The following is a 21,754-nucleotide window of genomic DNA, read 5'->3' as shown; positions in this document are numbered from 1 at the left end:
AAATGGTGACAAATGGAGAACCATAGGAATAACATAAGATATTAATTTTAATTTTAAGCAAACCTAAGAGAATAATCCAGTGCATGAGCCTTCTTTGAAGGCACTTTGAGAATAAATTAATAATACTAGCAACAAAAACAACAAATTTTATTTATTAAATAATGTTTAACATAACTTATACTCAACACTCTCAAAATAAATAAAAAAATTAAGTGGCACGAGAGTGTTTTGCATGAAAATGGTAGGAGAATTCTATCCAAATTCATTCCTTGTGTTTATCAACTTTAAATTATTTTATTTAGTTAAAAAAAAGGGAGAAAAAAAATAAATAAATGGTCATCTTATATATATATATAGGCTTTTTTTTAATGCAAATAGTGAAAGGATTTTATTTATTTATTGCAACCCAATAAAAAAAGTTAAATATTATCTTTCTTAAAAAAAAAATTCTAAAAGTTGTGAGGATTTTTCCATATGCCACCCTATAAAAGTTTGATATCATATATATTTCTCAAGCATCAACCTAAAGATATTTAGACCTTGGAGTTGATAATTAAATTAATAACGCTAGTTACCACTCAATTAGCAGTATATTTTTTTATTAGTAATAATTAAATAAAAATCAACTAAATTTTAAATAAAAAGTGCTTGATAAATTAAATCCAAAATTTCAAATCCCTTCTTCTAACGTATATATAATTTTAAAAATAAATGTTTTAAAAAACCCTAAATTTAAGGGAGAAATAGAACAACTAGTTCTTATCTCCACTTTTTTCTCATTATAACGTTGCCATTTGGAAATCCATATCATTAATTAGGACAAACCTGTCATTACCGTTAAAGATGAGGGTAGTTCAGACATTAGATTGAATTCAAACCACCATAAAACCCTCCCTAACAACGTTCACTTTCCTTAATTATAATAATAATTTAAATTTGGAAACTAATTTATTAGTTTAATTATAATTCCAAAAATAGTGTAATTATGATTATTTTCTTTTTTTTTTTAATTAAAAAAATTTCTATTTTAATGCTTATAAAAGTCACTGGGTTCTCAGTCATTTTTCTCGCGGTTTGAGAGTCACTGTTGATCGGTGCTCTGGGTTTGATTAGGGTTTTGGGCATTGATTCTTGTTCGCTTGTAAGCTTCCTCTTTGCTCATTGCTTTAATGTTTTAAGCCTTTGTTGTGTTTAATCTCTCTTTTTCGGTAGAAAATTGTTGCTGATTTGGTGTTGATTGTGGTGAATCAGCAATGCTGGTGGCTTTTCGTTTTGTGTGTGTTTCTATTGAATCCTAATGCTTTGTTTGATTATTTTTTGTGGGTTTAATGAGGGCTTGATTGGTTCTTGATTGAAAAGTTGAGGTTTTTGTTGCATTTTTCTTTTATGATTGAGCTTTTGGTTCTTCGGGGGTTTTCTTATTGAGATCTCTTGCCCTTTCCCTTATAAAGATAAGATTTTTCCATGATCTGAGTTTTCATTTATATCTTTCGGATTCTCTGCTTATAAATTTCCCTCTGTTTAGCTGATCTTTAATGTGTTTGTTTCGGATGTTGGGATGAATTATGATTTCTCTTTTCCTGGATCTTTAATTCCATCCTCTCCGTATTTTTCCAGAAGTTTGAGTTTTTTTTGGAATAAAAAACGTGCCTTTTCCTCTAGACACTCTGTTTTAATTTTCTTAACCTTGCCTCAATCTTACGTTGTATAAGCCGTGCTTTTGGGATTAGCCCTTTTTCTCAATCTTTTGTTTATTATGTAAGATTTTAATTGGATAAGGATAATATCTTCATAGATTTGTAATAATGATTCAGAAATGATTGTTATGTTTTAATGAATCTATGCGCAAAGGCATTATTTTAGCGTTCGGCTGCCCAACTTCTTGCCGTTATTTTGCTTGATATTCAGTGTTAGCCTGTACTTTCATACCTGCCGAATTTGATGAAATACTTCTTGACATTAATCTTTATTTATTTATTTATTTATTTGTACTTCTCATTACATTCTGAAATTGGAGATGCAGATTTATTTGATGTTACCAACCATGATATCTTGTTTGTTTTTGTTTTGTGATTTGTTAGAACTCATGCGTGCTGATTATGTTTTCAGCCAAGTGTTTTTATGCATGTTGTTGAACGCAGGCTCATATAGTAAGAACTGGTGGTCCTTGATTTGAAGATGGCAAGTTTTGCAACATCTTGGTTATGTATCTTTTTCCTGTTATGTTGTGCATATGCTGGGGAAGCTGAATATATTTTGTACAAAGATCATAAGCAGCATTTGAACAATCGAATTAAAGACTTGCTAAGCAGGATGACTCTTGCGGAAAAAATTGGTCAGATGACCCAGATTGAACGAAAGAATGCATCAGCTGATGTCATGAAAAATTTCTTTATAGGTAATTCTTGTTGTTGTTTTTTTTTTTAATTTGCTTTAGGAGGTGAATATACAAATTAACTGTCCTCAATTAAAAAAAAATAAAAAATTCTTCAGGTGGTGTACTAAGTGGTGGAGGAAGTGTTCCTGCTCCCATGGCCTCTGCTGAGGTGTGGGTTAACATGGTAAATGAAATTCAGAGGGCTGCTCTGTCAACACGTCTTGGAATTCCTATGCTTTATGGAATTGATGCTGTTCATGGTCATAATAATGTCTACAATGCTACAATATTCCCTCACAATATTGGTCTTGGAGCTACCAGGCAAGTTTTTGGGCAATTTGAGTGAGAAACTCTGAAACTGTTATTTGATTGCAATTTTTTATTTGACATTATTAAACAATAATACTAACATTGGTTATTTGTCAATGGGCACCCGAATAATTTGGTAAACTTTCTTTTGTATTTTTGTTTTGCAATGAAGGGAAGGGTTTTAATTTAGAGAAGTTTCAAGAGATAAGGATCATCTGATTGTTGCTGGGGACTTTCTATGGTGCCTTTTCATCAATAATAAATCTTCCAGTGTGCCATTTATATATATATATATATATATATATTGTCAGAAAACATATATAATCACCTTGAATTATGTCTTTTGAGGAATAGATAGAACTAGACAATGATACCTCAAATAAATATCATCATGTAATTCAAAAGAAGTGAACTGTTGTTATTTGTTTGTGTGCTTATGTAGGATCTACTTTTCTACTTTCTGATTTTATTGTTGAACGCTGTTCATCGTACACTATGAGCTTATTTGTTTAAAAGGAAAATACTTTACCTACTATTTAACATATCATCAGTGCTGAAACAAGTTGTTCTTTTTTTGTTGGTTTGAATTAGGGCAGTTCATGAATTTGCTATTTTAATTTAGCATAGTTTTCTTTAGAACCTATTGTCATTAAATGCTAAAACCATACAGAAAATAATGTTGTTGAGTAAAATGTATTGTTAAGCATTATGTAATGAAAGACAAAATTACCTCATCTTCCAGGGATCCTGAACTAGTGAGGAGGATTGGTGTTGCAACTGCCCTTGAAGTCCGAGCTACAGGCATTCCCTACACATTTGCTCCATGTATTGCGGTAGGTCAATACTGTTCTTTGTATCATTATCTAATTTTGGATGCTGATAGTCTTGAACTTGATAAGGAGAATTGGAACAGAGATATAGTCCTTATCTTGTGCTATGCTTCAGGTTTGCAGAGATCCAAGGTGGGGTCGTTGTTATGAAAGTTACAGTGAGGACCATGCGGTTGTCCAAGCAATGACTGAGATAATCCCAGGACTACAGGGTGATATACCAGCCAATTCCTCCAAGGGTGTTCCTTATGTTGCTGGAAAGTAAGACCATTATCTAAGAAAAGGAACCTTGTGACCATTTAATAATCACACTATCTTGGATATGATAGCTCTTACTCTTGATCTTCAACCTTAATACAAATATCAATAATCTGGTATAAGATCCTTTGTTTCTTGTTTGGTCTTTAGTCTTGGACATCTTCTTATTCTTCTTCTTCTTCCTCTTGTCATGGATCGCTGCTTTATTTTTGCAAAACATCTGCCTTTTTCTCTAACTTGTAAGCAAAATGTCTGCTTTATACCTATGCCATTTTGAATCTCTAATTTGAAACTTATTGCTTCTGTAGGGACAAAGTTGCTGCATGTGCTAAGCATTTTGTTGGTGATGGTGGGACTCATAATGGAATTAATGAGAACAACACTATCATTGACCGTCACGGGCTTCTCAGCATCCACATGCCTGCTTACTATAATGCCATCATCCATGGTGTTTCCACTGTCATGGTCTCGTACTCAAGCTGGAACGGAGTGAAAATGCATGCTGATTACAATTTGGTCACTGGTTATCTCAAGAACACACTGAAGTTTAGGGTTGGAGACTCACTGAGCACCATTAAGTAGTTTTAGTCTCTAGTATTTCCTGATTTCTTTTCATCATTTATAATTTATTGACACTGCCATGTATCATTGATTTTTAGGGCTTTGTGATCTCTGATTGGCAAGGCATTGATCGGATAACTACTCCAGCTGATGTAAATTACACTTATTCTGTTCAACAAGGAGTTAATGCCGGTATTGATATGGTAAGTATATGAAATTTCAGCCCCTTTAATGGTATATAGATTAGATAAAGTACTGCATTTCCTGTTAGTTTAGTTGAGTTCAACATGAAGTAAATCAAATGATTCAGTTCATATGGTTAGTTCTCAAGGTATTAATATCAATTTCTTGAATTTTCTATAATCCTAATATTGCTAAATTTCCGTTCTCTCCTTCCAAATATTTCTAAAATAGATGTTTAATAATTAGGATCTTCTCTTCAATTTGGAAATGCTAATTCAATAAAAGAATGTCACTCACTGATTCTTCTTTACTTGTTGTTTGGCTTGTATTGCAGGTGATGGTGCCTTATGACTACCCAACCTTTATCAATGAACTCACCTCTCTGGTTAACAAGGGTGTCATCCCCATGAGCAGAATTGATGATGCTGTTAGAAGGATTCTTCGGGTAAAATTTACAATGGGTCTTTTTGAAATCGCACTTGCAGATCTTAGCTTTGCAGAACAACTAGGAAGCCGGGTAATTCTCGATTTATCCCTATTAATGCCTTGTTGCAATATGCTGCCATTTCTAATTCCAAGATTTGCGATTAACAGGAGCACAGGGATTTGGCCAGAGAAGCCGTTAGAAAATCACTCGTACTGTTGAAAAATGGTAAAAGAGCTAATGAGCCAATTCTTCCTTTGCCTAAGAAGGCTTCCAGCATCCTTGTTGCTGGAACTCATGCTAATAACTTGGGCTATCAGTGTGGGGGGTGGACAATTGAATGGCAAGGAGGCAGTGGAGACACCACTGTTGGTGCGTATCTTCTAATAGCCTCTTCCTTTTTCTTTTCGCATTGCATTGCATTCATCCTTTTCTTCAAATCTCACTTCAGGCTTAGTACTTGTCCCAAGCTTGATGTGAAGTTTGTACTTATCAAATTCCTAAAATCTATTAACCACAACATGTAGCTCAACCTTATTTATCTCTGCTATGCATGTCTCATAATGACAGTCTAATGTGCTTGTCCATCTTAATGCACCATTCTTTCCTTTTCCCATTTGGTATTTTCTTGGCTAACAACATCTCGGCTAATGCAGGAACTACTATCTTAGATGCGATCAAATTTACAGTTGATGGTAGTACAGACGTCATCTACTCTGAGAACCCTGATGCTAGCCTTGTTAAAGCCAATAACTTCTCGTATGCCATTGTTGTTGTTGGAGAAACTCCATATGCCGAAACTAATGGAGACAACCTCAACCTTACAATTCCAGATCCTGGTCCAAGTACAATCCAGACTGTTTGTGGTGCCATCAAGTGTGTTGTGGTCATCATCTCTGGCAGGCCTGTCGTGATTACACCTTATATCGCCTCCATTGACGCTTTGGTTGCTGCTTGGCTTCCTGGATCTGAAGGCCAAGGCGTCGCAGATGTGCTCTTCGGGGACTATGGATTCACCGGAAAGCTTCCAAGGACCTGGTTCAAGTCTGTGGACCAGCTTCCCATGAATGTCGGCGATAAGCATTATGACCCATTGTTCCCATTTGGATTTGGCTTGACTACAATGCCGACGGGAAGGTAGAGATCATCAGATCATGAAATCACATGAGATTGTTATCCTCTCAATAAAAATGTGTTCTGAATGTCAGTAAGATCATGTCATTGTGTTCCTTTTATTTCTTTATCTAAATAGAAGTCTCAGTTCAGTCCCTTATTGGAACTTTTGATTTTATTTCTAATAGGATGATCTCTGGTGCTGTTGTGAGAAATGAGCATTATGGGATGGTGTCTCTATTTATCAATTTATTGGTGACGTTCATTGTTTCGAAGACTTGCTGTTTTGAAGGCTGCTTGTTCTTTGATTGGGAATGAATAAGGTTAGTTTTGTTAACTCTGCTGAACAGCAGAAATTTCATTTTTAGGATTGTTGTTTGTTAATAATTTTGAATTATTCTTTTTGTTGTTAATTTGTAATGGAAAATAAAGCAGTGTAAATAAAGTTGTTGGATTAATTTTAATTTTTCAAAATTAGTTGTAAAGTCTGCCTCATTACTTTTCGAAATCAGATGAAATACTAGAAATTTTATCAATTCCTTGTCATTTATTCTCAAAGTAAAACCATTAAAATAGAACAGAAAGCTCCACACTCTGCACACACAAGCAAGTAGTAGTTATTTTTGTAGTTTATGCATATCACTAGGCTGCATCAGTGATGGTTTCTTTCTTTTCCTCTGATGAGTTTTGTATCAAACTCAGGATTTCAGCTTTTTTGGCCTGCAAGGCTTCTATTTTAGCGTCAATCTTTTCCAGCTTCTGTTTGAGTTTAGCTACATCCTTGCTCTTCTCTTTACCATCAAGTTTCCGCTTCTTCTCACACTTATCTTTCTTGCTCTTTTCTTTGTTCTCCTCATCAGCTTCTTCATCATCCTTTGATTCTTTCTTTTTATCCTTCTTATCTTTGACCTTTTTCTCTGATTCATCCTCTTCATCATTCTTCTTCTTCTTTTCCTTGGCTTCAACTTTCTTCTCTGTTTTATCCCCTTCTTTCGTCAGCTTTAACTCCCGATCCTTGATATTGTCTTCTTTTGAATCTTCTTCATCATTCTTCTTGTTCTTCTTGGACTCTCCATCTTTATCCTTGCTCTTCTTTTCCTTCTTCTTGGTTTCCTTATCTTCTACCTCTGCATCTTCATGTTTATCTTTCTTCTCCTTCTCTTTGTCCTTTGATTTTTCATCTTTCTCTTTCTTCATTTTCTTCTTCTCTTCTTTCTCTGTGTTCTCTTCATCTTCTTTTGCCTTCTTAGATTCATCTTTGTCCTTGTTCTTGTCTTTTGTTTTGTCTTTGTCCTTATTCTTGTCTTTCTCTTTATCTTTCTCTTTCTTCTTCAACTCTCCATCACCATCTTTCTGCGTGTCTGTTGATTTTCCATCGTTATCCTTTTTAGACTTTTCCTTTTGTTTCTCCTCCAATTCTCCATGCTTCTTTTCATCTTCATCTTTTTCATGTTTCTTGTCTTTCTTCTTCTCTTTCTTCTCACTTGATTTCCCATCCTTTTTATGGTCATCTCCTTCCTCAGACTCATGTTTATCCTTCTTCTCTTTGTGTTTCTTCTCCTTCTTGTGTTCTTTGTCATCCTCATCATTCTCTTTTCCCTTCTTCTCCACAATTTTTTTCTTCATTTCCACCTCTATCTCCTTCTTCTCTTCTTTGTCTTCACCTGATTCTTTTTCTTTGCTTTTGAGCTTCAGATGAACCTCCTCCAGCTTCTTCTCTTCAGCACCACTTCTGCCCTCCATTTTTAAGTTTGAGTAACTGCTTCAAATCCCCCTGACAAAACACTGAAACAATTTGCTTTTAACTTTACATGCCAAATTATCAAGTTATCAATAAAAATTATTGCATTCTGAATCAGAGAATACACTAAATGTTTTAATGAGAAAAAAAAATATATCATGGATAGATATATCACTTAGATAACTGAATTGCTGAACTTGAAGATTGAGGGACATGATTAAAATATCGTTTGAATACTTATAAATTGTGCTAGAAAGTTATTCGGCAAACCTAATTTGTACAAACAACAACACTTTTAAAGTAGTGGTTGAACTGATTTTAGCTTTCCTTGTAAAAGTCTTCAAACCATAAACGAGAATTAACCTACTCCAAGATTAAAGAATGCATCTCTAAAAATTTCTGAAAGTTTTGAAAATTGATGAACAATTAATTCAGCTTTCTATATAAGTACTCAAAACATCAACATAAGTTATTATATTACATACAAGAGAAGAGAAGGCATATCTGAACACTTATCAGTAAAAATCGGTCACTGACATTGAAGATAACTGAGTTGCTAGTATTGCAATATAAGATTCAAGCATTATACAGTTATGCAAAAAGCTTAATCATGATATATCATACATTCCACTGGTAGTTTCTAATTATGCTGATGCATTACTACACCAAATTTCACAAACACAAACTAAGAAATCCAAGAATCTAGTTTTTTTTTTATCTAAAACAAGAGAGTATTCTTCATCATCTTTTAATTCTCATGCAAAAGGTGCAGAACTATGATGTGAAGAGCAAAATGTACCAAACATGAGCTGAAATTCTACAATGTTATATCAAATCAACATAGCATGCCGATTATCATACCGAAACCCTAATCAACATTTACACAAATTAAAGAATGAAATGTTGATTGGGGATTTAAGCACTCATAATCCTAAAAAAAAAAAAATTGAAGACCGAACCAATAATATTAATAATTCACCAAATAAATTAAATCAAAATCAGAACTATCAAGAAAAATAAAACTTTTAAGAAAAAAAAACCCCTTTCAATCAACATGAACAAAGATTAGATCAAACACAAACAACCAATTCGATCCCCAACTCACATGAACCAAAAAATTAAATTAAATTAAATTAAATTAAATTCAACACAATTAACAAAGCTAACATAAAATCCAAGATCTAGAAAACAAACCTTTAGATTGGGAGAAAGAAAGAATCAGAACAAAGAATCAAATCACACGAAGCCCTCTCTCACCGACTCCAGAGCAAAGAACTGGAATGAGCCTTTTATAGGGAGGAAAAAGGGTAGAATGGTAAATTGATCATAGCTACCAGGTAACCGACCTACATATATTGGGGCCCACCTCACGCTGATTGCTTATACAATAATTGCCTTTTGCCACGTGTTCAGTCAGTACATCGATGCACACACGTCATTCCCACGGGTCTACCCATATTGTTTTTTTTCCGTTTTTCTTATATTACTTTTGAGAAAATTAGTACACTACGGAAACTTGTAACTTGTTTACCAAGCTATTCTTAAGAATATTCTAACGATACATTTTTTTTTTAATTTTTAGAAAAATTCTAAGAAATAGAGGTATATGGAAGTTTTGTGTAAAAAATACCTCCTCTTCTCCCTCCAGGATTATAGAAACTACAATCTTAAACATCATCAAATCCATAATTAATGAGTAGTACAGACGTTATTTAGTTTGAAACTCCTGATGGCAGTCTTATTAAAGTCAATAACTTTTCGTATGCCGTTATTATTGGAGAAAACTTCATATACTTGGAGAGGAGGTTATCTCCAAGAGATGAGTACTCGTTTGCCCTTCACTTTTATCGCTTGTCAACTTCATTGAAAAAAGAAATTCTAATAATAATTTTGAGAAAATATTATCCCTTTTCGTGATACACACATTTATATATGTATGTGAAAAAAACATATTTACATATGAATGATCATTAATTACGTGTATAAGGAATACAACATTTCTTATAGCAAAACAAATTATTTAAACAGAATTAAAAAGAGATAATCATAGTCTTTAAAATTATATAAAAATCTATACTTAACAAGAATGACATCGCCAATCCCCCATGTCCATGATGCACATGTCATTCCGGGTCTATTTTAGGTTGTTATCTATCTAGTGTCGTTATTTATTTTTACATTTTTCTTATCTTACTCTTGAGAAGATTATTACACAATTAAAACTTGTTTACCAAGCTATTATTAAGAACATTCTAACAACACATTTTTTTTTTAAGTTTATGAAAAGTCCTAAAAACAGTTTTGAGAAAATATTATTACTTTCTGACGGAAATATAGCAACATAGATTTGCTCAAGATTTCTTAAATTAATAGTGGTTATATATATATATATATATATATATATATATATAGTATATATATATATATATATGACGAAAATATATGTACAAATGAATAATCATTAATTAAGTGTATAATGAAGACATCATTGTCATAGCAATAAAATTCTTTAAATTGAATTGAAAAGACATATTCATAGTCTTTAAAGATATATAAAAATTTATAATTCCTCCACCCCCAATTCTAGGGATATTTCCTGATTTTTTTTCCTCTTATTTGTTATCAGCTGTAAATGTACCTAAATGATTGTATAATTAAAAAATATAATTTTTTTTATACATAAATGAGTTGTCTATAAAATATATATCTCGTCATAATTTTATCAAAACAAATTTTGAAAATAAAAATATTTAGACTTTTATGTCTATAGAACGGGATAAATACACCGTATGTTTCACATCCAAATACAAAAGAAATGTATGAAAATTTCTCCAAAATATCATCTTATCAGTAGAAAAGCATGATAAGTATAAACTTCACATTAACAAACTAAATTTTCTAGCGTATTTAGTACATATTTATTAATTTTTTTAAAAAATCCGATGTAAAGCTATCCTAAATGTTTCTATTTTAAATTTTTAGAAATACAAAATAAATAAATAACGGTGACTAATTATAAAAATTTAAATATTTTAAAAATAAAATAAAATTTGATTCCTGTTAAGTGCAAAAGTATTGGTTAATAATTTTGGAGAATTTAATAAAAATTATTTGTTTACTATAAAAATCATTCTTTAATTTTTTCAGGTTTAACATGAAATTATAAAATATTTTTATTAAGCAGCGAAATTATTAAATTATTCTAAAAATACTTTCATTTGCACTTAAATAACTTGAACTCTGTAACTTGTAAATATTTCTTAAATATACATTGCTTTTCAAATGTATAAAAAATGTCCATAACATTAGTTTCACATATATAACCCTATATTTTATGAAATTTATGATCAATTGAAAACCATACCTTATAGTCACAGATCAATTATGTTAATTATAAATCACATAAAAAATGGTCGTAACACTAATTTTCACTTATTGCACATAAGCCCCAGATTTTTTTTTTTCTGGGTATTTAAATTAACTAAAATTGATAAAAAATCAAATATGTCATTTATTATTGATTTTTTTTCTAAATTAAAAGATTGGTTGTGATATAAATATGGTGTGGGATAGTTTGTCCACATTATAAATAAATAAAAGACAAATTATTCATTATAAAAAAGAAAAGTCTAATAAATACATTGGATTGACAACTTTGTAATTTTTTTTTAACTTTGAAACTAATGTAAAGCTACATGGTTGACATCTACAAATATTGGTTTTTTTGGTGAGGTTGTAAACTGTATGCAAAGAAAATAATGTGATGCTTTTGTCTCTTATGTTGTACGCACCTGAATCGATGTATCCATACTTGTGGCTTCCATAAATATAATCATTACTAAAATAAATGATATTATCTTTTGTCTTTTTCCACCAAATTAATTGTTGAAATCAACACAACATGATTGGAGCCTAAAATCAGAATATAACCATTTATACCTTTTAACTCAATGAATTTATTGTCCTTCCGATCTAGCTTAAACAACATGAAACATCCTAATGAAAACCATTATGGTAGTTATTGTCTTTATTTGAAAATAATGCCTAAAAAAGTAGCAGATCTCCCATAAAATCTACCAAATACTTTTCGAATCGTTGGAAGTAGAGAGTGTCTTGGGAACTTATTAATCAACTTGTTATCCATACCAAGTTCAACTCGACATACTTGATTACTCGCTCCAACAACATAAAATGCTCCACTATATTATATGATATCTTCAAGATAATAATCACTATTTATCATAGTCCATGTCAAATCACCTGGCATCCAAAATGCTAGTTTGAAAAGGCCATAATAAATAACCCTTACAATATAGTCAGAACCATTGCAAGGATTTACTGATAGCACTTGTGTTTTATAAATAAATTCATCACGTCTTTCTTCGGACGTCACTAACCAAAAGCCTTCATAATAATTTCCATACCGAACATTAGAAGTATCAAATGGAAGTTGAGGTAACTTGACTTGAGCTTTAGAGAAAGGATTCAACAAATTTAGACTAAGATATAAATCTATTGTAATTAACCAGCTATGTGAAAAACCAACACAACGCCTTCCTTGTAACTGAGGTATTTCTATTTAGTAAACTTTCTCTTCTAATGGGTCAAAAATTTTTGAGAATCATTGTCAAAGAAAAGCAATCAAGGAAGTTGTTTTTGAAAAGAGAGGTGTCTCTCTTTTGCCATGATACTCATTGTGAACATATCACACCAAATTTAATAGTGTCCTTAAATGAAAGAAACTTTGTTATCTCTTGCAACATGTCTTTTGAAATATTAGAATAATCCGTCATATTTCCTGTAGGTTCAATACGAGAGGGAAAAAAAATTATGTTTCCATATTTTTATAGAAAAAAAACATTCATCAAAATCATTAAATTCTAAATTAGGATATGTATATTTTATCTCTAATTTATTCAACTGGCTTATTCAATTTAGATGCTATTTTTCATTCAGAATTTGTTTAAAAAAATTAGATTCTGATTAACACTTATATTTCACCTTATTAAAGGAAGCTATTATAAATTTCTAGATATAGAAAATTCAATTACAAATCCAAAAAATGAACTCTTTTGTGTAAAACCCCAAACATACCGAAAATTTATATTGTTTGTTTTGAAAAATAAATAATTTTAATTAATAAGGACCAGTTCTCCAAACCAATGCCCTATTCTTTATAATATCATAAAATATTATGAATTTGTGAGATCTTTTGTTGAAATTAAAAAAACATAAAATAACAAAAAATAGATAAAGGAGACTGTACCTTTACTTTAATAAAATAAATATTATGAATAGCAACTCACAAAAAAAAGGTGGAAACTGAAGTGAGGGGAGAGACAAAAGTTACTTTTATTAATTTTTAGTTATTTAATCCTAATCAAACCCAAATAATGATCAAACTCAAATTAAAAGTTTTATAAATATTCTCAAGTATTATCTCATCCTAATACAACTCTAATTAAATTCTAATCAAAAATCAAATTTCAACCCACATCAAGTAAATTGGGTTTTTAAATTTTATTAGTAATAGATAGTTAATATAATTTTGAGATTTTTCTGTATTTATGTAAAATTGCATAAATTTTCTTAAATTTTTTTAAATTTATAGATATCTCCTTTATGAAAATAACCAAATAATTTAGTTCAATTTTGAAGGCTAAATATATACTTTCTAAAACAAAAAATAAAAATTATATAAAAAGACAAAAGTAAGATTTTTTTTAGGTCAAAATTCCTAATTAGTCCCTATACTATTGCAAACCTCCTTTCTTTTCTCTCTACTATTTTTTTTTTATCAAATTGAGTCCCTCTATTTTTACAATTGGAAAATTATGGTCCAAAGACAGACTGCCATTCAGTGTGCCTGATAAGGATCCGAATTTATTTTTTTAATTTTTTTTATCTTTTTCTATTGATTTAAGTGTGTAAGAATGCCAGTTCATCAATGGTATTGCCAGCATTAAAAATCAGGAATATCACAAAAGAGGCTGAGACTAACAGATCTGCATCTTTGGACCATAATTTTCCGATTGACCTATTGTGAAAGTAGAGGGACCAAAAGGGACATTTTTTTTAAGTGATATGAAACAATGGTGAAAAGTTTTTAGAGAGTTAGAGACCCAATGCTCTAACCACTTCAAGTTTATCTTGGGGGACCTAAAAAAAAAATAACTGTTATAAATGCAATTAATATAAACAAAACCTAATTAAAAAAAAAAATTACCCCATCATATGATTTGTCAAGTCTTCATTTTTTGCAATGGTTGCTTACAATTTTTTGCATGTTTGTGTTTCTTTTTTTTAACAAAACTCTCTCTTTGAGTTTCAAACCCCGCCTCATACAAGGACGGATGGAGGGGGGGTCAAGGGGGTGCTTGAGCACCCCCTTGGCCCCAACTAATCAATATTATATACATGTTTATATGTATATTACAGGGACTTAGGGAGGAGTAGGAAATTGGAAGCACCCCCTCTCTCTTCTCATTCACTCTTTCTCTCTCTCTCTCTCTCTCTCTCTCTCTCTCTCTCTCTCTATATATATATATATATATATAAATAATTCATTGAATTTTTATTTTCATTTTGTGTTTGGAACAAAATTAATATTTATTATTTAGATGTTTTATAAATTGGTTTATATAATATAAAATAATTATTTTTCCAAAAAGATAATGTTTAGCTTTCAGTTTTATTACAAATTAGTTTATATAGAATAAAAATTATTACAAATATTTATCAGGTTAAATCCGTGATTTTTATTAGTTAGGATATAATATATATATATATATATATATATATATATATATATATATATATATATTTAAAATAATATCATTTTTATGGACATCCATAGATAAGAAATCTATGGACGTCTCAATTATCACCAGATTAGCTAGATTGGACGAGATCCAATTGCTTTATAAATGTAACATCTATAGATATGCTAGCGATATCCATGAAGAATGATCCTCTTTAAAAAAATATTTATAAAAAAATTATTGTTTCGTACTTTAATTTTATATTGTCTCAGTATCAAAAATTATAAATGTATTATTTTTATGTAACAATTGGATCGGCCAATCTACCATAAATATATCGCTCAACTAATCTAATTATATTTTTGAATTGAAAAAAACTTCATTTTATAATTTTTATATAAATGAACCCCTTTAATTTGTTTTCTGCCTCGCATCGCTAACATCGTAAAATGTTTGTGAACAAACTTTCCCTGTGAGTTTCAAACTTGGCCTCATACATAAATTGTTTGTCACACAGTGAACACCAGAAATGCAAAAATAACTTTTGTTTCGCAAAAAAGGATTCACGACACTTGATCTCTTTATCCATGGCTGCTCAATAAAGACAAAAGTTAATCAAGTTAAAAAAAAATTTAAAACACACAAAAAAAACATTATGAATTATAGAAGAAAATTTATCTAAACCCAATTTAAAGCTTTCAGAATTTAAAAGAGAACATGTTAAAGTAAATCACTCATATTTGACAAAGACAAACCTTTTTCTATGTTAAAAGTCTCGTAGAATGAGCTTTTAAATGCCAAACCAATCACTAACCATGCAAAAAAAACCATTTGAGAAACAAAAATTCCATGCTTTTAATCATTTCATGATCCAAATAATTATATCAACCCTGATTATAATTCCTTATTTCCCAGAACAACACAAATGATAATCCCATATCCTGAAATCATTGAATCAAAAAATCAAATTTCAACCAAACCTTTGGCCCATGTTTGTCTAAGAAAATGACCATCATATCCTCTCTTGTACGTATTACGATCAGTGCCGTGTTCTTTCCAAGACATCTCATTTGATCGTATCCGTTGAACAGTTCACTCCGGCAGCCCCACGATTACGCCAGCCAAAGTCTCTTCCCGCCGACCAAAGTGGACCATGACATCATCTATGCATGAATCTCAAAGCTGATTGCACAAATATTTATTAATAAAATCTCTTAGTAAGCCTTGTATTTTTTTCAACTTTAAACCATCTTTACCAAATCCATAACAATTTTTCTTGATTTCTTTTTCCTATATTCTAGACTTACTTGTTGAGCATGATGTATTTCTTGCTGCAAGGATTAAAAATAAATCACTCTCTGGTTATAGGAATGATTATATTAGAAATATATTGTGTGAGAAATTTTGATTTTGGTAGTTCAATATAAATCAAATAATATAAATATTTTTATGTAGAGAATCTAATTGGTTGGCAAGCTTTTGCTATAATTTTCTTACATTAAATTTATTTTTATTCAAACTTAACTAACATGAAATTTGTATGGTTTTAATTTTTTTTTTGTTAAATGCGTGAAAATCACCAAAGAAAAAACACTAGGTTTCACTTATATAACGCTATAGTTGATAAAAATTATATTAAACACTAGGTTTTACTTTATTGTTGTTTAATGCAAAAAAATTAAAAAATAAAAAAATCTATTTTTCTATAAAAATTTATTTACCATGGATAAATTTTTTTCTATAAAAACTTATTTTATATAAACTCCTTTATATAACCCTTTTTTCATGAAATGTCAGAATAACAACTTAATTAAACAACTCCATTTATTTAATTCCCATGGATAAAAATATATGATTTTTTAATAATATTATCCGACTTGAATTATCACACTTGATTCATGCAATTTCTTTTAAAAAAAATTAAATGTTAATACAAAAAATCCACACAGATGCAAATAACAAAGTAATAAAACCAACATAGCCTACAAAGAAGTTGATGAGAATGGAGGCAAGCCAGAGTTAGCAATATACAATTAGTTTAATTTTGAAATAATTTTTATAAAACTCATTGTTTTATTCATTCAAATTAAATAAAAGATATTTATTTATTCATTTAAATTACATAAATTTCTTTAATTTTTATTTATAGATAACGACTTTTTGAATATTATTCTCGAAGCCCATATTTAAATAATTTATTTCAGTTTGAATCTTCTAGATTTCAATAAATAAATAAAAACGACCCAATTGTGTTCCAAACAAACTAATTAGATATTGAGATAAAATAAAATAAAATAAATTTATTAAGATATTATTAAAAATTAGATATCACAAAAACGGTTTTCCCTGATCAGTGGGACCCATCTCTCAATCAAAAATAAAAACCGCGCGCTTTCCTGTTACCCTGCTCCTCGGAGCAACTTAACCTTGTAAGCGGGTTGCACAAAAAAGGATCCGAATCCGATAAGGGAACTAGAAAATTTCCATTATATATATCATTTAATTTGACTGATTATAATCTAATTTAAAGGAAAAATGTTATAACATAGAAAATTAATTAAATATTTCAAAAATTAAAAAATATTTCATTTAATAGAAATAGAAATATAATATGGATATAGAGCTTATATGGACCAAAAAAAATGGGGTTTAGGATCCGATAAGAACCCGACCCGTTTAAGTAGTCTTAGTCTGCTCCAGCGGAACAACATAACTAGTCGAGCTCTCCCTCCCGGAAAGCATGAGAAAACCTCGTCCTTGTCTCCATTTTCCCTCCTTCTTAGAAACCCTAGCTTAGTTCTCTTCTTCGAGATCTCTTCTCTACTCTTCTCTTCTCTTTCGATTCTAGGGCGAAGTCTCTTTTTCTGATCTTGTTCGCTCGAGATGAATAATCTTCTCACGGTAATGATTTAGATGTATTTTGATGCATTAATCGTGTGATTGTATTTTGAGAAGATCCATGAGATGTTCTGAAGTTTGGTGAAGTATTTAACCTATGTGTTTTTTGTTTTAGGGGATTATTTACCCTGCTTTCCATCTTCATTGATTGTATTTTTAGATGTCAGTCATCCATTCCATTGTTTGATGCAAAAAGATCTTAATTTTTGTGAATTTAGCTGTATTTTGATGCATTAATGGTGTGACAAGATACACTTGGTGTTCTGAAGTTTTGTGAGGTATTGAATGCTGGTTATTTGATTTAGGATTATATACCGTGCTTTCCAGCTTCCTTGCTAGTATTTTTAGATATTAGTAATCCATTTATTTGTTTAAATGGCAGAAAGATACATGAATTTCGTTTTTTTAATTGAAATATGCATGAATTTCCTTCTTTTTTTTATTTTTGGGATCAGGATTCCTTTAAACTTCCCCATGGACAATACTTGAGTGGTGATATTGAATCAGGTTTGCAAGGGCCAAATACTGCAGAATTTAGATTGGATGAATTCTTTAAGCAGGTACCCAATGGTATTTTCCATTCATTCTGGAGTGATGTAGGTCTTATCATCTGTTTCCATTCTTTTCACATCTAGGATTCTACTTTTCAGGTCCAATCGATCGAGAAACAGATTAAGAAGTTATCGAAGTTGTTGAAGAAAATAAAGGTATGTTTCTTCATTTTTGGCCTTCATTAGTAGACATGATTCTTGAGGAAAATTAAGTAAAAGCCTTAACCCATGTAGCATTTATTTTGTTTACATCACCATTGCCTTTGTTTTCCTTAGCCCAATTGAACAAGTAGCTTTCATACGTGTTATTAACAGGCTTCTTATTTCATAGCATGAATATTTTCTAGTTTGTATGATGAAATGAGAGGTTGTGGTAGATTGGTGGCTTATATGTAGCGATTGATCATGAAAGTACTTTGGCATTTGTTCCCAATGTAGCTCCATTCACTGCTTCCCAAATTCTTGTTAGCATGTTCTTGTTGGAAAAAAAAATATTAGGTAACATACAATGAAAAAAATTTGTTCCCACCTTAAGTTCTTGCTATATAATTCTTTAATCATCAATTTAAAGTTGAGGTGATGAATGTGGCTGTAGCTTCATTATTTGATGCCTCTGACATGCCAGAATTCTGATAAATGTGCTGTTCTGCTCAACCAAACCTTGTCAATATAAGCAACTCACCATTTCTCTCTCCCTTCTAGTGTGTGTGTGTGTGTGTGTGTGTGTGTGTGTGTGTTTAACGTTTGCTCACTGCACTTGCAGTTGACGCATGAGGAGGCAAAGGCTTCTGATATGGAAGGTATGGGCATTTGATTTTTCTCTGCTGTAACTGTTGATCTAGGTCAAATTTTTGCTTTTAATTTTGTAGATTATAATTAGTGGTCATCCTGACCATACTGTTCTTTATTATTGACACTCGCAGCAAGTCAGCAGCTCATTGAGAAAGACATTGATAGGGTGGGAAAAATAGCATTATCTGTCAAAACGAAACTAGAAGAACTGGATAAAGATGTAAGCCATATTCCTTACTTGGCCCTTAAGGCATTCATAAACTTGAAGGCAATAGGTTTTTTATTCAAACCTGTTTTCAAATTTTTGCATAACAAAATTATGTGTTAAAAGTTTTCCATACTAAGAATGGACACCATTTTGTCTGGACTCAAAGTCTTGACTGGGGGAAAACCTGATGGGATCTCTTTGTTCATTTACTTCTATGACTTGATTATCCTTCCACAGAGAACACCTTGTTTAATTTGTCATACAGAGACTATGGTTCTTCTTTCATTATAGCATTACTATTAGCTTGTGAAAGGCCTCTTTTGTTTTCTAATTACTGCTTATCAAATCTTCTATTTTCAGTGTTTAAAAAAACATTACATAACCTACTTCCAAATTCTGAACATGTCAAATTGTCCTTTGACTATTCAATTTCCTGCTCTTTTCTTGTCTGTTATGTAAAATGTTGATTTCCTTTCAGTAGAATGCCACCATTTGAGTCACAGTGAATAAATTTAATTTTCTTTTAGTCATTGGATTCAGAAATTTCCATCACAGCCCTTAATCTTAAAACTTACTTTTTGTGGTATGTTCATCTGCTATTTCATTTCACTGTTTTTGTTGATTAGCAAGACAGGCATTTCCCTGATTTTTCTTTGTATATTTTAATATAGAATTTGCGAAATAGACAGAAACCCAGATGTGGCAAAGGGTCTACTGTGGATAGATCCAGAATTGCAACTACAGTGTAAGTACTGCTTGATACTTGTGTATATATTTCTTTCAAGGCCAACCTTATCGAGGACTATTTATTTTTAATCGCAGTGCCTTGAAAAATAAGCTGAAGGAGCGAATGACTGAATTTCAGGTAACAAGTTATTGTCAAATTCTTTTCATATTCTACCTCAAACTAGTTTGTTGAGAAGTTGGAAGACAAACAAATAAGTAATAATGCAAGATTACTTCCTTGGACATATATAGAAATTGTAGAGGACTTATTGACGTATGTTAAAATTTGAGTTCATGAGTAAATCTTTAAATTCTTAGTGCATAGTTTATATGCTTGGATTTCCAAAATGCTGAACTTGCCCATCTTTCCATGTAGGCAATAAGGGAAATGATTCATCAAGAATATCGTGAGCTTGTTGTGCAAAGGTTTTTTACAGGTCCTCCAACTGCACACATTAGGAACTGTTCCTATATAGATATTCCTGGTTTTGGGTTTCTTCTTTGTTCATCATCTTCATTTTTTACTTTTAATTTATCTTGGGTTGTTATATAAACAGTTACCGGAAATCATGCTGACGAAGAGGTTAGTTCATCTTTTATGAAGCCCAAATGCCTTTACTGACTTTCCATAAGCATGCAGTTGACATGTTAATTTTTCTGTGTAGACAATTGACAAGTTGATGGCACCTGGAAACAGCGAACAAAATTTCCAGAAAGCTATTCAAGCGAGTGGGCGTGGCCAGGTTTGTATGCGAAGTCTATTTGATTGTGTTTCATTATAATCTGATCAACAATATTTGTTGACCTTTTGACTTCATTTGCCTATGAATAATGAAATTAAGTCCAACCGTCAGGGTATCTTGTTCTATTTCAGATAATGGTGACCATTGGAGAACTTGAAGAGCGACATGATGCTGTTAAAGAACTTGAAAGAAAACTTCATGAGCTACAGCAGGTAAAAAGATGAACTAGCAAGCATAAAATTTGGATACTCCGTAGGCATATAAATCACAATTATGTATCTTTTATTTGAATCCTCTTACATGAGATATACTAGCTCCCTCAACCTTGAGATCAAAAGGCTACCTTGTCGTGTATATAATTTGATGCCATGATTTGAAATCTTGGACACATACAAGACAACTAATTTAGATGCACAATTTACCTAAATCAACACCTATTTCCCTAGCATTGGACTTGCCTCCTCATAGAAAATTTCTTATAAAAATTATAAATAAAGCTCTGACAAGGTGGATAGGAAATGCCAAATCAAGGCATTGAATGTGCTCTATGTTTAGTTTGAAACTCTAGGCCTTCTTTATTTTTAGAAAGATCACTACTCACTTTTTCTTTATATATTTGCATAATGTAGATATTTCTTGACCTGGCCGTGTTGGTTGAGGCACAAGGTGACATGATGGATAACATCGAATCCCATGTAAGCATATATAATTACTAAAAAAGAAAACTCTAATTTTCTTTTCTTATACACCAAAGTAAAATTTACTACATTAATTTACATGTAAACTCTGCAGAGATTCGAGCTTCAAATTTCAATAGCTCGCATGATGAAATTATTTTTCTTAACATTTGAACACAGGTTTCTAGTGCTGTGAACTATGTGCAGTCTGGGGTAGTTGCTCTCCAAAGCACAAAGAAGCGAAAAAAGAACTCTCGTAAGTGGATGTATATAGCCATGTGTCTTCTCCTTTTCATCGCCGCAGTTATTGTTTTGGCAGTGCTCAAACCATGGGTCAAGCACAAGCATGCATAGGATGCACTGGTAGTCCACAATCCATATTATTGCTCTCTGCATTGCTTCTATGTTTAGGAATTAATTTTGCTATTTCACTATTTCTTTAGCATGCATTCTTTGTAGCAAAGTGAATGTTAGATAAATAAATTATGGTTGAGAGTCTAGTGTTTGCGCAAATTGTTCTGGGTTGTCGTTGTACAATACTACTCTTTTCTATCTAGGAATTTCAGGCATTTAATAAACAACCATAAGGAAGATGTCTGGAA

The 21,754-nt window shown here is 31.3% G+C and overlaps 3 protein-coding genes and 1 long non-coding RNA gene across 6 annotated transcripts; 3 read left to right on the top strand and 1 right to left on the bottom strand.

Annotated features, from left to right (window-relative positions):
* Window positions 1-1,069: 1,069 nt before the first annotated feature.
* LOC120266722 (beta-glucosidase BoGH3B-like) lies at window positions 1,070-6,515 on the top strand. Of its 2 annotated transcripts, none has more exons than XR_005538259.1 (11): window positions 1,070-1,141; window positions 2,142-2,398; window positions 2,494-2,698; window positions 3,429-3,519; window positions 3,632-3,777; window positions 4,083-4,326; window positions 4,434-4,538; window positions 4,853-5,035; window positions 5,113-5,314; window positions 5,599-6,145; window positions 6,244-6,364. XR_005538259.1 is itself a non-coding variant. In XM_039274379.1 (11 exons), exons 2-11 carry the CDS (start codon window positions 2,179-2,181, stop codon window positions 6,371-6,373), a joined length of 2,007 nt encoding a protein of 668 aa, XP_039130313.1. In that variant the 5' UTR covers window positions 1,070-1,141; window positions 2,142-2,178; the 3' UTR covers window positions 6,374-6,515. The 2 variants fall into 2 exon arrangements, 1 of the variants encoding a protein (XP_039130313.1); XM_039274379.1 differs by having other exon boundaries at window positions 5,599-6,079; window positions 6,244-6,515.
* Window positions 6,516-6,573: 58 nt separating this feature from the next.
* Window positions 6,574-9,084, bottom strand: LOC120266723 (nucleolar protein 58-like). Of its 2 annotated transcripts, none has more exons than XM_039274380.1 (3): window positions 8,991-9,084; window positions 7,353-7,840; window positions 6,574-7,322 (listed from the first exon to the last, which is right to left on the bottom strand). In XM_039274380.1, exons 2-3 carry the CDS (start codon window positions 7,796-7,798, stop codon window positions 6,698-6,700), a joined length of 1,071 nt encoding a protein of 356 aa, XP_039130314.1. In that variant the 5' UTR covers window positions 7,799-7,840; window positions 8,991-9,084; the 3' UTR covers window positions 6,574-6,697. The 2 variants fall into 2 exon arrangements, with proteins under 2 accessions (XP_039130314.1, XP_039130315.1); XM_039274381.1 differs by having other exon boundaries at window positions 6,574-7,333; window positions 7,364-7,840.
* An 8,286-nt stretch (window positions 9,085-17,370) lies between these two features.
* Window positions 17,371-18,162, top strand: LOC120267826. The gene is made up of 3 exons (XR_005538597.1): window positions 17,371-17,458; window positions 17,911-18,015; window positions 18,106-18,162. It is a non-coding gene; the product is annotated as an uncharacterized LOC120267826 (long non-coding RNA).
* A 637-nt stretch (window positions 18,163-18,799) lies between these two features.
* Window positions 18,800-21,506, top strand: LOC120266874 (syntaxin-132-like). Its single transcript, XM_039274521.1, has 10 exons — window positions 18,800-18,806; window positions 18,930-19,018; window positions 19,678-19,751; window positions 19,829-19,871; window positions 20,109-20,169; window positions 20,290-20,315; window positions 20,398-20,475; window positions 20,607-20,687; window positions 21,105-21,170; window positions 21,333-21,506. Exons 1-10 carry the CDS (start codon window positions 18,800-18,802, stop codon window positions 21,504-21,506), a joined length of 699 nt encoding a protein of 232 aa, XP_039130455.1.
* Window positions 21,507-21,754: the final 248 nt, after the last annotated feature.

Source organism: Dioscorea cayenensis, chromosome 8, assembly GCF_009730915.1.
Source record: "Dioscorea cayenensis subsp. rotundata cultivar TDr96_F1 chromosome 8, TDr96_F1_v2_PseudoChromosome.rev07_lg8_w22 25.fasta, whole genome shotgun sequence".
NCBI classification, from domain to species: domain Eukaryota; kingdom Viridiplantae; phylum Streptophyta; class Magnoliopsida; order Dioscoreales; family Dioscoreaceae; genus Dioscorea; species Dioscorea cayenensis.
Note: the sequence above shows the minus strand (reverse complement) of the source record. Positions and strands in the feature narration are given on the sequence as shown.

Bases quoted from the DNA above. Each gene is read 5' to 3' on its own strand.
- LOC120266723 (XM_039274380.1), bottom strand. From the start codon at position 7,798: ATGGAGGGCAGAAGTGGTGCTGAAGAGAAGAAGCTGGAGGAGGTTCAT. The intron at 7,323-7,352 runs TAAGGACAAAGA...AAAAGACAAGAA, and splicing joins GATAAAGAGAAAGACAAGAA to CAAGGACAAAGATGAATCTA.
- LOC120266722 (XM_039274379.1), top strand. From the start codon at position 2,179: ATGGCAAGTTTTGCAACATCTTGGTTATGTATCTTTTTCCTGTTATGT. The intron at 4,539-4,852 runs GTAAGTATATGA...CTTGTATTGCAG, and splicing joins TTAATGCCGGTATTGATATG to GTGATGGTGCCTTATGACTA. The intron at 5,036-5,112 runs GTAATTCTCGAT...TGCGATTAACAG, and splicing joins CAGAACAACTAGGAAGCCGG to GAGCACAGGGATTTGGCCAG.
- LOC120266874 (XM_039274521.1), top strand. The intron at 19,872-20,108 runs GTAACAAGTTAT...CTTTCCATGTAG, and splicing joins AGCGAATGACTGAATTTCAG to GCAATAAGGGAAATGATTCA. The intron at 20,316-20,397 runs GTTAGTTCATCT...TTTTCTGTGTAG, and splicing joins GAAATCATGCTGACGAAGAG to ACAATTGACAAGTTGATGGC.